We start from the raw sequence: 17,552 nt of genomic DNA, 5'->3' as shown, positions 1-17,552 counted from the left end.
TCTCTCTCTCTCTCTCTCTCTCTCTCTCTCTCTCTCTCTCTCTCTCTCTGATACCACTTCACCTAAAAGAGCTTGCAGCTAAAATCCAGCAGTCCTCCAAGATGCTTAAAGAGCTCCGTGCGCTCAAATGAGCTATGTGATTATTCCTTAGGAATAGACAGCACTGTCCCACAAGGGTGAATTAACTGACATGGGAGTCTGCTGAACAGCAAACACACTCCTTTTCATTCATTTCTTTTTAATGTTAAGCTGGGTAGCCCTGATCAGCTCCTTAGAGCTGTAAATAGTGTATCCTCTAGCTAATTAGCTCTTTAGAATTTATAGATGCTAATTGGGAAGCTAACTGGCCTCAAAATAAGTTTTATCCAGGACTCTACAGGGGAGACCATTTCCCTGTTCCCATGAAAACAAAGGCATATGGATAAAGCATTAAAAGTACAACATGACAAAAGGTGGCAGTGGCCAGAGCTAAGAAACAGATAGCTCAACATCCTGCTTTAGGTAGCAGAGACATGGTCCTCTCCTGATAGGTCTTCGGGGTGAATTCTACAAAGGTAGTGTTTACTGTACATTATTGATAACCTCCCCTTTAAACAGTGTGATTTCTGCCAGGGATGGAGGCTAAAAAGAAAGATGCAAGAGGGAACGTTTTTAAGTTAAGTTGATGGGTCTCTGTGCTGTTAAGTATTTTATAACAGACATGCGGGGGAGGAGAGGGTGGAACAAGGGAGGCTGATGCTGGAGTAGTAGCGTTGGGCAATCCTGTTACCACAGTAGAGTTCCAGAGACTGAAGCAGAACCACCTGTCGCCACTCTGTAACCCAACATCCACAGAGACACTGTGCACCAGGGTTAAAAATCATGACTTTCATCTGAGCTCTGAATGGTAAGGACTCAGATACCAGCTGGACTCCGTCGACTGGCCATCGGGTTCCACCTCCGACCTGTCTTTGCAGGTGATAAAGTCCAAGGAAAGTTCGCCTCGAGACAGGCAAACATTAATTTACCATTGATTCGCATTTTATGAGTCCCTGGAAATTCTTGTAACAGCTTGAGATCCCTCATTTGTACACAGGGGCTAAGACAACAGACTGGAAGTCACAGCAAAGCTCTGGTGGCAAGGGCAACATCTGGTGGCAAGGGCAACATCTGGTGGCAAGGGCAACATCTCCTCACATGAAGGATTCCTGCTTTCAAAAAGCATTTAAAAACTATGGAGAGTTATAAGTGAGAATTACAGGCAGCAGCGTTTTTTTTAAAGCACAGATGTAGGTTTTATTAAGTGTTAGTTGGGGAATAAAGGGTTAAGAAAGTTCGAGCCTGCAGCTTGATGGCCTTGACTCTGCTAACTTCTTTGAACCTACCAGGTCACTAGCACTCAGAATCAGTCAGACTGCTGCACTGCAGCCCTGATGCCAGCTTCTCGTTTTCAGAGCATTTTGAGGGGCTGTGAGGGGAGCACTTAGGGAAACAGCACTGAAATGAGGCAATAAAGCCCTTAACTGGGCTCAGAGGGCAGATTCGCTGTGTTAGTAGATGGGTTGGGGTAGCTGATTATTATTTTATCTTTATCGTCGAGAAGAAGCCAGGGTGATATTCTTAAGAATGCTACCAACCCCATGAAGATACATTTCCTGCCCTCCAGAGAGTATTGAAAAAAATTCACTAAAAAATGATAGTTGAAATATACTTCATTCAATTACTATTACACCTTAAAACCTTCTCTTGTGACATGTGCAAATGGGCGAAATAACGCTTTTGTCAGACCTATATTTATGAGAAAACACATAGACATCAACTCTTAACTTTCAACAAAATATGATTGATCCTTATTTATAACACACTGTCTAAATAGATTTTGTTGTTAGTGTAGTTGTAAAAAAATAGTAGTGTTTTATGCATTTTGTGTTTTTTACATTAATATTTTATGGTAAAACCATAAAATTTGTAGAGAAATGTCACAGTTTTCCACAGTGACCACTCTTGAAATGGAGGGAAGGGTGTGCTTTTTGTCTGGAGTTTGTTTTCTTTTGAAAATAAACAAGAGAAGGGAGGCTAGTATGGAGAAATGTAAAGGCGTTTGTGTTGTCTTGGAAAAGTTATTTTAAAATGTGTTGTGTGTGCTTTGCTATCCGAGATGAAGTAAAAGATGCTATGTGGGATGCCTCAGATACCCCATCACTGGCTTGCCTGGTTCTAATGGTCCCTGAAGCTTACTCATAATCAGAACCACACACTATTTCTTCCTTTTCTGCAGGACTAGAAAACTGTTTTACAGACTGTGCAGTGGTGCCTTTGAAAGCACTTTAGACAGATCTTCATAAAACTCTGGAGAGGATCAGCAGACAGCTATCAAATTACTTATCTCTTAACCTTGTGGCTGAGATTATCATTTATTATAACTTCAATGAGTTGCTCTGAGGGACTCTCATCTTTCCATTTAAATTATGTGCTAATATTCACTTCTGCAACCTCTATAGGGTCAGTTTCTGGGTTTGGGTTTTAAAAGTATAGCTGTAATTTATTAAATGCCTTATCTTTCTTTTCCTGTTGGAAAAGAAATCCAGAAAATTATATAACCTATATGAGGCCACTCTGTTGGTGAATAGGAATGTTTATGTTTCAATAAAAACTTAGGTTTTCAATATGCTACTGCCCTGGATATGTGATTCAGCTCGTGATTATAATCCAGAGGACCTCACATGGAGTGCTGTTCTTCAGCTGCACCTCTTTGGAGAGCTAAACTGTGGGGGGACTCCTGCTGGGGTCTAAGCACGCTGTCAGAAGTACTCTTGCCTCCCCCACCTACCATAGGGCTTGAAATGAAGCTGGCCCCACATTGTTTCACTCAGTGAGGGTTGCCCTTGTGCCGCACACCTTCTGGTCAGGTCATTAGGAGGCAGCCTTTAGCCCACATAGAGCAGAGAAATTCTCTTTATATGAAGCAAGCTTTGCTCCAACCCTTTAGTTGTATGGAAGCTTGCATATTTCTGAATAACCTGTGTGACTGCATGTTTTCAGCCTTTTTTTGTTCTTTTTAAAAACCAATGGGAAAAGGTCACCAGGTCACAGAAACCTGTAATCTCAGCACTTGGGAGTTGGAGGCAGGGGTAACCCTACTTTTAAAAAAAGGTAATGTTGTTTAGCTGCTTTTGTGTTTTACATGCTTGGCTCTTTAAAGATGAAAGATGGGTGTCTAACTTCACTGTCTTTCACCTCTCAAAGCTTCAGAGTGGTGGAGGACCTGATTTCATCAGGAAACAGCCATGAGCTTCAGTTCAAATGTAAAATGCTTTTCTTAACCTTAGAATAAAGCAAAATTTCATTTGGTTTTACTTTTCTGTAATAATGCCAATAAGAAGATATTGCCAAAGACACAAGGGAAGCAGTTTTGTAGCTGAACAAATTGATGGTAAATCTACTTGACAATTTCTCAAAACACTATTCAGAGCACACATGGAAACCTTTACTCTCCTCTCTCTGGTGCACTGTTCTAAGAAAGGTTGAAGTACCGTAAGATGACTTAACAGTCCGCTGCTGAGAGTCACACAAAAACCTTCATCCATGCACCAAAGGAAAATGTTCCTCTTGATTAGCAAACAAGTGGTTACTGACCATTAGCTCTGAGATATGACTGTGTGCTCAACCTCATTCTAAGTACTTTCAACCAATGAAACATCAGTATTCTCCCACTTTTCAGAAGAGAAATCATGGCACAAAGAGAATAAATGGATCCACTGAGGCTTCCTAGCTAATGAATGGCAGCCTGGCGGCAGATCCCATCCTGTCTCCTGTACTACTGCCTCTTGCTGAGCATCCAGATAAAAATCATGAAACACAATGGTGGTGATACTTGTGACATTGGTCATTAAATGTTTAGTTGTGTGCTCAAGCTCATGGAAGGTATTTTTAAGACATAATTTCAGTTAATTCTCATAACCAAGAGACTGTGGTGTGTGTGTGTGTGTGTGTGTGTGTGTGTGTGTGTGTGTGTGTGTATGTATGTATGTATGTATGTATGTATGTGTGTGGTGTAGAATTCAGAAGCCAGCCTTGGGTGTCATTCGTCAGGATGTGTCTACTTGCTTTTTGAGGCAAGCTGTCTCACTGTGAGCCAGGGTTCAGTGATTATTAAGCTAGGCTGTCCAGGAGCCAGCTAGAGATCCTCAGGTCTCCACTTCTCCAGTGCTGGGATTACAAGGGTGTGCTGTCACATCCAGATTTAACATGGATCCTGGAGAACAAATTCAGGTCCTCACTCTTGAATGGAGAGCACTTTACTAGAGTCATCCTCCTAGTCTACTGCTTGTCTAGATTCTATTGTCCATATAGTATAATTAGAAAAAGGGAGGCTCAGAGGGCTCAAGAATTTGCTCTGACCATATTTGGAATTAAATCCATCACCTTTGACTTATTTTTTTCTCCTTGCACAAGTATGTGATCCAGGAAGAAAAGAGAACTATAATGACCTTGGCAGTGCAGCAGCCAATGCCAACATTCTGCCTATTGGTTACTAGTTACCTTTTCACCTAACAGGAAAGTTCAAAACCCCTTAGTATCCCTGGATGGCACAGGTACTTCATGATTTTATATTGCTTTATCTGTTCAACTGAAAACTCTAGTGATCACTCTCTGTCCTTTGACTTAATAGTTATGATAGGGCAGAGTAAGAAAAGTATGAAAATGGAGGATCATTTTCTCTTACTTTTTATGATTAGAGGCTGGGTTGGGGGTGGGAACAAAAGGACAGAGAAGGTTATTCTTAAACACAACCAAGGAGGCAAGACCTCGGTGGTGAGATTCTTGCTGTTGAGATCCAAAGTCCAAGATTTGGGCATAGAGAGGAGGCTGATCCTGCAGCCAAAAGTGTAGCTTGCAGCAGGTGACTCCTTGAAGGTTATGAGTAGGCTTGGATAAGCTAAGCCTTTGAAACCTGTAGCGGGAAAGTTTCCCTAAAAGTCGGGAGGAGTAAGGAGAGGAAGAGAAGGAGTAAGGAGAGGAAGAAGAGAAAGAGGAGGAGGAGCTAGGAGGCAGAGATGTAGGAGTGATGGAGAGCCATGTATGTATCGGGAGCAGCCCTGGATAACAACTTATATCTAGGTTAGTTAATTGGTTAACACTTCTACTTGTGTGGGCATCTTGTTATTTGAGCATTACCAAATATATAAAGCTATTAGATAATCTTTAAACATTAGAGAGTCATTTCTACCCGGTACCATGTGGATGGCGGGATGGTCTGGGCTCAGCCCAACCTTGTGGAGACAGTGTGGAAGATTGGCAGAGCCATTTCTCATGCTGGCATCTTGTGGGTGCAGGACCGGTGTTCTGGCCTGCCTGAGCTAGTGGCCTGAGCCACGGCAGCAGCAAGAACACATGGCCACAGGCCTAGGCTAGTCGGGAGGATAGTGGCTGATTAAGAACAAGCAAGATTAGGTGCTGCCATTTTAAATATCTCCCTCAACAAAAACCAGATAGAACTGGTACCTAAAGTTAACCCTGTGTAGGCTTGGAGGCTCATTTAGGTCTCTTAAATCCAGTGTTTGGTCCATAGGGTGTAGAAAGGATCCTAGGAAAGGAGAACAAGGATAAACACTTTGGGTGACAACACCCCTACTTGATGGTTTCTGTGTGGAACAAACCTTCTCATCTGTCCATGTAGCTATCAATAAGCTCTATTTCTCAAACTTAGGTTTAACTTTAGTATTAATGCCATTACTCTTGGATGTACTTCTAAAGACAAAAACAGACAGGTGCCAAGAACTCTAATAAAGGAGTTTCTAAATATTCAAAGAGTTTTCTCTTCACGTCTCCTTGAGATATCTCTTTGAAGACTTCTAATTAGCTATTTGGACTGAGTATGGCAGTCTTAGGTGGTAGGGTGTGTTAAGCAAGGTGAATTGTACTAACCTGGTCCCAATATTTTTTTCTTTTGTATCACATTAATACAAGACAAAACCCATATCACATATCAATTGATTTTTGTTCCCTTTTAAGGTAGTAGATGTCACTTTAGGATATATGTTTTCTATAAATACAAATAAGCTACCCTTAAACAGTTTGTAAAATAACAATAAAAGATACTATATAATTAACTTTGATTCACTGTCTACATAACCCTATGAGTATTCAACTTGGTATTCTTGCTGACTGTGACAGAGATTCCAGGGCTTAGCGTGACAAAGGTGGACATTCTGGTCTCTACGAAGTTTCCACTAGCTGATCAGCTACCAAAGCATTAGAAAAGAAAGCACCAAGTAGTCCATTGGAAACCTTAAATCATTTCTCCTTGTGGGGAGCATAATAATACATTCACTTGGCTGGCAGAACAGAAAATTCAGAGGGAAATGCCTCTCTGTAGATAGATTTGGTTTTGCTCTTCAACTCTTAAAATTTAGATCTCAAGGTTGCTTTATTTCTGGGTGTAGCTCTAGGAAGCTGCTTCCAGCATGGGCCTGAAGTATGTGTGAGTTATAGATATTAAAACCAACTTTTCCTCCACCCCAATACCCACGGCATTCCAGAAATCTTAATATGCTTTTGAGAGCCTCCATTTAGAGCTGGCTGCATAAAATGATCCTTTGATGAAAAGGAATTGGAACAAGGGTTAAAGCAGACATTGAAAGGTTACTGTAGAGGGCACAGTGTTCATACAACCCTCCTTTAATATGTGTGGTGTGCACCTGTGATAAGATGATTCATTACACGGGGCCTCTCTTTGACAAGCTCCATCGTTCAGCCCTCGGGCCTCTGATGGGACAATCCTACACCCGCCCAGGAAATATAACAAGGTCAGCTTTTTCTTTCCCTGGGCTGTATGTAGAGATGGTTTAGCTTATAATGCATCTTTGTTTGCTCTTTATGCAAAATAAAAAACAAAAGAGTTTAAGACATTGAGATTCCTGCTTTTGCAGAGCAGCTATATGTAGCAGGGAGTTATGTAAACACACTGCCTGGTAAAGAAATGATACTTTCCCTGTGTTTCATGATCATAAATGGCCATGCTGGAAAACCGAGGCCACTAATCACCCAGGCTGGGCTCTGGCTTTCCATTGGAGGGCACCCTGTCATCATCAACTTCAACCCTGCCCTGCATTGTTATGCAGTTTTTTAGGGTTACTGATCACTGAATTTCTGTCCTATGTGAACATGACATGGACACATGAGCCTTGTAGGAGAATGGGTGCTCTTCTGTGACATGGGGAAGGCTTAGTGGACCTGACAGATAACCAACAGGCATGCATGCAAATGCCTTCTGAGTCCCCTGAAATCAGTTAGAGTCTCAGGGGCTGAATGGCAGCTGGTGTCTAACTCCCTCCACCACACATACACTTTTTATTGTTGCTTGAATATGACTTTACATTAGCTTCCCACATATACAGAATATGGCTTTACTGAGGTTAGTTTAGATACACCAGAGTAGCTAGCAAAAGACACTAGTTTCTCTCATTAACTTCAAAACAATTTTAAGTGAAAAATGAAAAAGCGAAGCAAGGTTTTCTTTGAAAAATGTAGTTTTTGATTGTTTCAAAGAATGTCCCAATAGTGAGAAGGGGGAAATTCTTTAACTCAGGCCATAATACTAGTCATCTCACAAAACAAAACAACATAAAACCTTGACATTTTAGGGGAAAGAAAGAAAAATCTCGCCTTTAAGATATAGAAGCACTTCCCCACCCCTCTCCTATTCTTGACATTGCTAGTAAACATTATTTATTTGCCTCAAATAGATGCAGCTACATATCACTGTCATGCAAAGGAAATTCATTTCCTTTCCGAGTTCACTCTGCCGGAAACATTCACTCTTCCTCCCGTCTCCCACTCACCTGTCCTTGTGCATTAGTAACTAGTTGACCTGTGACCCCCTGAAGGCTGGAGAGGGCATTGCCAAAGGCCTGTGAGCTTGCTATGGAGCCCATGGCTGCTGCAGCAGCGGCGGCCTGACTTGCTAGAGGATTATTAACCAGCTGCAAAGAAAGAAAAGATCAGGGTGAAAACCACCACGCGGCAGGGGAAACCACACAGCGACACAACATTCCCTCCAACTTGCTCATGCAAAGGGCCCCGAACCCACTGCAGGGTCCCAGGAAGAGATTTCTTTGAAAACTGACTAGAGGAAGTTGGCAACAAGGTGGGGGCCTCAGTTGAGAGCCAGCCTAGGAGAGAAGGAGCCTGAATTTGGGGGCGGGGAATCACAGAATAAAATTCTAAGGAAATGTCAACCTTTCTTGAAATCGTCATGTGAAGCAGGAGGGGTGGAGGAAATTGATGTCCACAGGGTTTGTGTGTGGATTTATCACTCCCACGGATGGATTACAGCTTCTTTTAGGGTTATTTGCGAGGGACAGGTTTCTCACCCCACTTTCATTTCCGAGGTTCGAATCAACCAAAATTAGTGACATGCCAGTCCAGCTCCTGTGCCTTCAGAGAGAGAGTGGGTCTGAGGTTGGGACACTTGGGGCTTATTTTGAGAGATTCAAAGTCACTGGTGAATGGTCAGGCTGACAATTACTTTCTGTTTTACCTAACATGTGGCCTCTTTCCTGCAACAAACGTGCAACAGGAAGGAAATAAACAGAAGGGAGAGAGACCAGCACAGGGAGGTGGCTATGGCTGCCAAATTCGGTTTTTCCGTGGAGACCAATTCAATATTCTTTCTCCTGCCAATTTTCCACACCGCAGGTTTTCAGGCCTTCTGACCATGAGGCAGAAGGGTGGCATGAACTGAAATCTGCATTTAGGTTAATGACTAGATATAAATTCAAGAAACATTTAAACTATTTTCACAGTATTGGTTTTGATACATGAATTTCATTTGTATTTATTCTAGGGTGTTATTTTTTTCTCTCTGTATAGTTTCTCTCAACTTCAACAACTGTGTATAATAATGCATTTTCCATCCCCACGCTCCACATCCATGCAACTCCTACATTTTAGCAGAGACCTGCCAAGGCTGCGACCTGGGGGAGAAGGATTGGTCGTACTTAGTCCATGTCTTGGCTCATCTAGAGCTCCTCTTTAATTAGTATTATTTGTAAATGTTCTTTCTACATTTTAAACATTCTTTATTCTTCTCTGCCATCTCTGTTCTCCCCTTTCTCCTTCTCTTCTTTTTCTTTCTTTTCCTTTCAGAAAATATTTTGTGTTTTTATTGTTTTCGGAGTTTTCCCAGAGTTTACATCATCTGCATTGCTAACAGTACACCAGTGTCTTAGACTTTTCAGTTTCTGTTCCAGAATTTACTTATCTAATGAGTAAAGAAATAATAATGGGGAGTGGGGTGGGAATAAGGGGTTTTAATGTATATCCTTATTTTCTCTTATACCCCAAATCTCATTGACCCAGCACATTGTTTTAGAAAGAAAAATGCATTTTAAACTCATTACTTTGTCTTTTGTCATAATCTCTTTCCTACTTGGGGGAAAAATCCCATTCTTTGGCCTAGTGAGAAACCCTGATTTATCACAGATTGCCGTCTTGGAATTTAATATTCAGAGTAGCCTTGACCTTGGTGTTTGGCATATGTCTATAGTGTGACTCTGGCTGAGAAGTGGGGCATGTTAAGACAAAACACTCTAGTTTAAATGCCCACAATGGATGGTCCACATTGTATTCTTGGGGCACAGAGCCCTCTAGCACCCAGCCCAGACATCGCACACTCACATTTCATTTTGAACTCATTTGAGAAGACTTGGCTTACATTGTTTTTATGCATAAATCTGAAATCATAACAAAATTCCTGGAGTCATAAGAAAAATTTAACCCCTAAAGAATGATTAATTTATGTGCAATTAGGTTTTAGTTTTGAAAAGATAGTTTTGTCTACAATTGTGAGTGAAAAATTTAAGTTTACACATACACATAATCAACATTGTCTGAAGAAGACAAACTGTTATTCCTACTTAACGAAGATTGTATAGCACTTCTTTGATATCTTCTAGGTGAACCAAGGTACACAATATCACTTAAGAAATGATGGACTGACTTTCTGAGTGTAACACAGCAATAGAAACTGAGAACTCTCTATGGCTAAGAGATTGGCATATTATTCAGCAGTAGTCAACTGTATTTGCTGCAAAAGCAGATATTACATACAAAAGAACCTCATTTTGAATATAAAGGCAAAACCAGTTACTTAAAAAGACTTCTGAGTCTTCTGTTGAAGGTTTAGAAACCAGTAATGGGTGTTTTAGAAGACTGCTCAACTACCACAAAAGGTTGTTTTGTTTTTAACATACGTTAGCCTTACTGTAGCCTGGTCCTATGATTCCACTGTCCTTATGACATGTGTGTGTGTGTGTATACATATGGGAGTGGGTGCTTACATGCATTACCTTTCTATCTTTAAGGAGAGAATGCCAACTTTTTGTTACACTGTTTTGCAGAGCCAAGCCAGGGCCCTGTATACTCTAGACAAGTGCTTTCCCACTGAGCTATATACCCCTAGCCTTGGATGACTTTTATTTCCTGTCCAGATAGCTTCCTGGTTTGTCTTTGTGGATAGTACTTTGTTCTATGGAGAAGTCTGGCAGGCTTTGCTCTGCAGCTAGAATACATACACATGTGTCTGCTGTGGTACAAGTCAGTGTAAGAGCAACCTGCATAGTGATCATAGTGGACCCAGCTTCATGAAATACTTCTTGGCTCTTCTGTTGGGCAGGGATGCACTGCCATTAAGATAAGTGGCAGAGAGTGGGGGTGGGGTGGGAATGGCCATCACCTCAGGCCATGTTGCTCTGTGCTGTCCACAGTCATGTCACATTAGCAGTGCTCCAATCATGATTTCTTCTTGATTGGAGACTCAGGCTAGATTTGGACAGCTGTGAGCCCATGCACAATAAATGCATATAATGAGCGTAGTACTGTCTAAGGCCAACTGGGCATTTGGAAATGGCTGCCAAGTTTATGCCTTCATATCTTTCATCACCAGTGTGCCCACCAGGAAAAAGGCAGCCTGGAAGAAATCTGACTGTATTACATGGTGTGTCCTCAACAGATCAGTTCAAGACATGCTGATTCTAGTGTGTTCTTATTATAAGTACAGGAGGTTGCAGAGTAAGGATTTGTAGCAGATGAAGGTTTTGACGTTACATCCTGAGCATGTCAAACATGACAAAAGGATCTACAGCTGGTCTAATCTACTCACTGAAATGCCCATTTCTGAAGACATTTTCTTTTCTAGAATTTTACAGAATAAAATATCAAAATAAGTATAAATATCATTTTGTACCTCTGACATAGGGCACCAAACACTACCTTTCTCCTGCTTAAACAGAAGGGTCAGGCTGCAAAACCAGATGAACTGTAGATGCAAAAAACTCAAACCCCATTTTTTTCCTGGATAAAATAGATGGGAGAACGACAGCATTCACGAGAATACAATGGGAGTCGAATGAAAGCATTCGGGTAAAAGTCAGATATACAACCATAGCTCATGTTCTTAACAAGTACTGACTAATACCCTCACAGAGCACACAGCACAGAACCTTCTTACCTTAGAAATAACATGACAATTGTCCTGCTTTTACATACAATTTCTTTAGATTTTTCTGCTTGATTACTTTTGGCAGGCTCTTCCCCTGTAACCCAGGATGGCCTCCAACTTGAGATTTTCCTGCCTGAGCCTCCCCAGTGCTGTGGTTATAGGCATGTATCACCATAACTGGCTCTGTTTTTAAAAGGTAGCTTAGGGAAGCTACTAGCCATCTGACATGGTAACTAAATGAGTCTGTAATTAAAAAGAAGAGTAGAAGGCATATAAAACAAATAAAAAATTAGACGCATATCATGAGAAAGTATGCAAAACAAAAAAGAATTTGAAACAATTGTCACCTATCCTGTTAGATAGGACTTGAACATAGGTAGAGACAGCCGTGTTTCAATTCTGGAACCAGGAGTGGTAGGTGACAGAGAAGTCAGAGAAAGCATGACTTTCTTTACTGTGCATTATCCTTAGACTTAGTTTATAATATTTTAAAATTTTCTTCAAGTGCTCATTTTACAATTTAATTCCTGGCTCGTGTCAAGACATTGTGAAATAGTTTACTTTACAGTTGCTTATTAGATAGTAAAGGCACCCAATAAAAAAGATTAGAGAAAAATAGCTCTTGGTGTTTACAATGATCTCTCTTTCTCTCCCTCCCTCCCTCCCCCCCTCCCTCCCTCCCTCCCTCCCTCCCCCACTCCCTCCCCACTGTCTCTATTTCTGAAGGGTTTCATGTAAACAAGAATGGCCTCAAACGCTCCATGTATCCAATGACTACCTGAACTCCTGATCCTCTTTGCCTCTACTTGTAACTATCTCTGTGTTCATCCATCCGTCAGTGTGGCTATTGGATGCTGATCTCAGGAGAATAAGTCCACATAGACAAATCTATGTTTGGTGAATTTCTTTGCTGTCTATGAACATTAAATTATGATAAAAATTAACATAGTCTTTCAAAAAGCAGCCTTCAGGAGTGTTATGTATGTTATCTATAGGTGTCGTCGTCACAGATGACAGAACAATGCTTTTGTTCTGTGTTTTTTTCTGAGAGACTTCTATCCTGCATCTTGGTAAAAAGATTCAGGTTTCTTGAAGTTGGATATCAGCAGTCATAACATTTTAAAAGAAACCTTGCTGATTAAATTACAATAGTAAAACTCATTTACATAAACAGAACAGCACAACAAGGCAGTTTAGCTGTGACATGATATTCAATGTTCATGCCTATTTCCTAAGAGAGCTTTCTGGATGCATAGGCTCACAGCCTTCCTGGTGCATAATTGCAGGTGATCTATGGTTCTGTCATTCTGTATGAGCCATGTGGATTTTACAGACCATGGGTTTAGGAGCAGTTCCTTTTGCTATTAGGTTTTTAGTTTAGTGTCTAGATGTGTGGTCCCATTTTATTTTAAATGAGGACACTGAGGAGTGCACGACTGACTCCTCATGTAAGGGCCAGCAACTCTCAAAGGCTATTTAGAAACAGTTGGGAAAACAGTGCAGTTTTTAGTTCATTTACATACATTAAGACGTTGGCTTTCCCTCCACCTATAGGCAGGACAGAAGCATGTCTGTTGTGTTGTTGAGACTCTTTAACCAAACTGGCACTTTTGTTCCTTAACATTTCTTTTGGGTGATGAAGGGAACAGATGTGTTGGATGTATGTCTCTGGTCCTCTTAATGAGCTACTTCACATGTGGTTTATTCTGGGAGGCTCCCCCCCCCCCGACATCTGTGATTATCACCGTGTTAGAGACTCTTATAACAGTTGGAAAACAGTTTCTAGTGTTTAATACTAGCTGATCCTCAAGTTCTCTGTTTTCCTGCTCTATTGCAGAGATGGCTGTGTGTGAAATGCTGTCGGTACATTCAGCATCTGTGAAACAAAGGTCTCCAGTGACCTTTAGGGCAGAGGTGATCCGAGGCACTTCAGTATCCTAAAACACTTCGGTTCATCAACATAAAGCCACAGCAATTTCTATATACGTTTGGAATTAATCTTATTTTAATGGCAAACTGACAAGGAGAACATCATCCTCTTTTTTTAACACACGGCCATATTGCCGAAGAGAATTTTTTTTAGAAAACAATGCAATGTGTTTTTTGGATTCCCTAGCAATGGGCCAGGAAGAAGAGAACCCTGATCCTGAGGGGTTCTAGAGTGTGAGTGTGGCCTCAGACATGTCCTACCCCAACATGAGGAAGATGGAACTTCATTTTTCACATCTGACAGTCATCGTTCTCCAGCAACCTGTGGGTAACTGAGGACTGGAACCCTCCAGGTGTGTATGGCTCTGGGATCATGAGGTAAAATGGATTCTGTAGCCCAAGGAAGCCCATGGGATATGCTAGTTCCTGAAGCAGAGCAGTTGGGACAAGTCCTAAAAAAGTGGAATTACAATTGCTCTCATTAGAGATTTTGTGATGTACTAAGTATGCCATGGTTCTCATTCCCTTTAATTATCTTAGAGCTCTTAGATCCTTGAAATTTCTGAGTGCTAAAGTAGGCGAACAGCCAGATATAACTTATGAGCCCCTATACCTCACTTGATCTGGCTCTGGGTGTTGGAGGCTAGTTGCCAGAAGAGTCATGGAGCTAACCTGGCAGAGGTTTAGAAATCTGAGTTCAGTCCCACTCTCTAGAGATTGAAGAGAGCCAGAGAAGGTTCCCATTAATTTCAGAGGCTTAGTCATGTGGAGGATGGGTGTTGGAGAGTTCCTGTGCTGTGAAGAAAGGTACTGTGGTCCAAACCATCTAGAAGCAGAAGCTCCTGTCCTCACTCTCTCTGGATCTTGCCCTGTGTATACCTCCATCTAGATCTTGCCCTATGTATTCCTTCATCTAGAGCAGTGGCTCTCAGCCTTCCCAATGCTGTGACTCTCAGTGCAGTTCTTCTTGTTGTGCTGACCCCCAACCATAAAACTAGTTTGTTGCTACTTCATAACTGTAATTTTGGTACTGTTATGAATCGTAATGTAAATATCTGATATGCAGGATATCTGATATGTGGCCCCCAAAGGGTCATGACTCTCAGGTTGGGAGCCACGGATTTAGTTGTTCATTTGTATCCTTTCTAGTACCCTTCATAACAAAATAATAAATATATTTCCCTGTGTTCTATGCACTATAATACCAAATTAATATACAGGAAGAGGGACTGATGGAACCCATGAGTTGTAGCCAAAGTAAATAGAAACCAGGAAAGCCTAGGAATCCAGTACTTACAGTTCTTATATTTAACATAGATGTGTGTTGGGATGGATTGATCTTGTGAAGTTATATGCCTTTTACTTATGAGGCCTTCCTAACTCTAGATAATTAGCCTCAAAATTGAATTAAACAATTGGATTTATGGTTGATATTCATAGAGAATTGGAGAATTGCTTGGTGTAGGGAAAACAACCAAATATGTTACATGGCAGAAATATAAGTAAACAAGCAGTTATCTTTTTAAACAATAGCATGTATTCTATAGTTACAGATATCACACATAACCTTTTGCTAATTAATTTCTTCATCTCGCAAGCACTCAATACCCAATATGTTTAGGACACAGTATGCCAACGGGCTTGGCTCACAGTCTATTCTGCTCTTACATGCAGCTATCTTTTCCCCACAATAACAGTTCTTAAAGATCTCTTTCATGACACTTGAGTGGATTTAGAATCACCATGGAAATACCCTCTGGGAGTTTCTGTGAGGATGTTTCCAGAAAGGTTTAACCAAGGAAGGAGTCCTGAACGTGGGTGGCACCATCCTTCCCATGGGCTAGCGTCCTGGACTGATAAAGGTCAAAGGCGAGGCAGCTGAGTGCAGACTTGTATCTCCCTGCTCTTTGACCACAGACTCAGTGTGACTAGCTGTCTCATGCTCCTGCTGCCATGTTGTCTCTACCACGATGGGCTGTATCCTCAAACTGTGAGCTAGAACAGAGTCTAAAGCCTTTCTTCCTGAAGTTGCTTGTATTGAGAACATTTCCACAGAGATGAGAAAAATAACAAACTCACCTTTCTGTTGTCTGTCCAGTCCTCTCACTTCACAAGACTCAGCAAAAGCTATTTAATTATTTGACTGCTCTCTTTCTTTCCCTCTCTAAAAACCCACTAGTAAATTTTGGTTCATGGCTTGATTTTCAGTTTCTTTCACAATGAAAGATACTCAGAGGCCCTGGATAGACGTTTATTGAATTAGTATTCAAATGAGTGTATGAAAAAAAATCTTCCTCAGGTGCAAGACTTTTGTGGGAGGTGAATCCTTCAATCTTTACAAAAAAGAATGTATCTACATTTTTACTTTTAAAAAACACTCTAAACTCTCTGATGTCACATTACATCAATAAACCTAAGCTTTAGGTGTGGGATGAAAGGCCAGAAACTTCTTAGTCCCTAGGTGATAATTCATCAGGTAAATTAGGGTCAAGAAATGCAGCTATACAGGCACATACCTACAAGGCTATAATGGTCTTGAATGATCTTTCTGACCATAGTCAGTCATACTCCAGGATGTAAAATTCAGTGATGCTGGCATGTAAAGATGAAGATGTAGCTTTTATTTGGACATCTTGGATGAAAAATCCTATGGGATCTTTTAGACAGTGAAAGCCTAGAAATGGTGTAGAGGACTGGACAGTGGGCTTGATCTTAATTTGAGATTACAGTTGTGCGTTTCATAATGGTATGTCAGTTAATGATGGATATACATGCATATGGAATCATGGTCGTATAAGATCACAAAGGAGGTGATGCAATTCTATTGCTTAGTGTTGCTGGAGTTGCCATATTGCCACATCACAATACATTATACTTTGTGTTGGTATTAGCTAATCATAAGAACTTATAATATATAACATATAACATATAAAACCTTGTAATGATAACAATCTACTGTGCTGCTGATTTATGCATTTACAGTATAATGTTTGGTATTGTTATTCTTTGTATTGTTATTATAGAAGGGACTCCTTTCAATTATGCAGGAACTTAACTGTAAAACAGCACGCTGTGTTATGTGGTCAGGAAGCTCATCCATTTCTGCTTACTGTGTTTCTTGATTGCATCACACAGGTACAGACAGTAATTGACCTATGCTGTCCAGGAACACTTTGTAATATTTTCATGGTGGGTGGTAAAGTGGCTCAGTAACACAGTTCTGAAAATGTATGCCTTTCAGGAAGCTAATCCTGACTCTATTTGGCACCGAAAGTTAAGGTAGTAGTGGATGTGGCCTTTGGGTCTCATTCTTCCTCCCTCCCTTCCTCCCTCCCTCCCTTCCTCCCTTCCTCCCTTCTTCCCTTCCTCCCTCCCTCCCTCCCTCCCTCCCTCCCTCCCTTCCTTCTTTCATCATTTATTTGTTCCCACTTCTTTCTTTCTTTCTTTCTTTCTTTCTTTCTTTCTTTCTTTCCTTTCTTTCTTTCTATTTTTGTGATCTGGTGTGATCTGGTTTGAGCTGTGATGGGCTTTATGGGATATCAGGACACTTGGGCATAAAAATAGTTGGTGGCTTCACAGCAGTCAGTGAGTCAAAAGTGAGGGCTCTACACAGTTGACTTTACAAAAGCTGGGCATCACTAAAGGTGGACAGAGCAGGCTCTCTCAGAGCAAACATGGCTATCTTAGCGAGTGTTTTAGAATCATACTGGGGAGACAGCTAGATGCTGTATGGAGTCTGAGTCAAAGTTATGAAGACACTAGATGAAGAAGGTGACACTGGGTCAGGCTGACATGCTGTAATTATGTGGCAAGCTATTAGAAAGTTCTTCAAAGGCATGTGCTTCTCTGTTATTTTTATAGTTAATCTCAGCGTTGAGGCAAGAAACAGGCAGGCTTTCACCTCCACACAATTCACTCACTAGATTATGTAGAAGAAAGGTCATCATTATGGAACACACCAACCCTAAATCAGATTTTATCCAAGTGCTATGCAGACAAATACAATGTTACTACAAACCTACACATCTCATTTCCTTTTCTCTTTGGTCCTCCATCTAATAACCTGAAAATTCATCATTTTATGGAGCTTCATGCTATTTTCTTACTTACATACAAAGTGCTACTTTTACCAATTGCCTCT

The 17,552-nt window shown here is 41.0% G+C and overlaps 1 protein-coding gene across 1 annotated transcript in view; it reads right to left on the bottom strand.

Annotated features, from left to right (window-relative positions):
* The window catches only part of Pou6f2 (POU class 6 homeobox 2), a 368,585-nt gene that overhangs the window by 39,941 nt on the left and 311,092 nt on the right, over positions 1 to 17,552 (bottom strand). Inside the window, exon 5 of the mRNA XM_028789291.1 lies at positions 7,824 to 7,964. Coding sequence (XP_028645124.1) covers positions 7,824 to 7,964 — 141 coding nt within the window. The remainder of the gene's footprint in view (positions 1 to 7,823; positions 7,965 to 17,552) is intronic.

Source organism: Grammomys surdaster, unplaced genomic scaffold, assembly GCF_004785775.1.
Source record: "Grammomys surdaster isolate TR1022 unplaced genomic scaffold, NIH_TR_1.0 125807, whole genome shotgun sequence".
NCBI classification, from domain to species: Eukaryota; Metazoa; Chordata; class Mammalia; order Rodentia; family Muridae; genus Grammomys; species Grammomys surdaster.
This window is presented reverse-complemented; position numbering and strand designations above follow the sequence as displayed.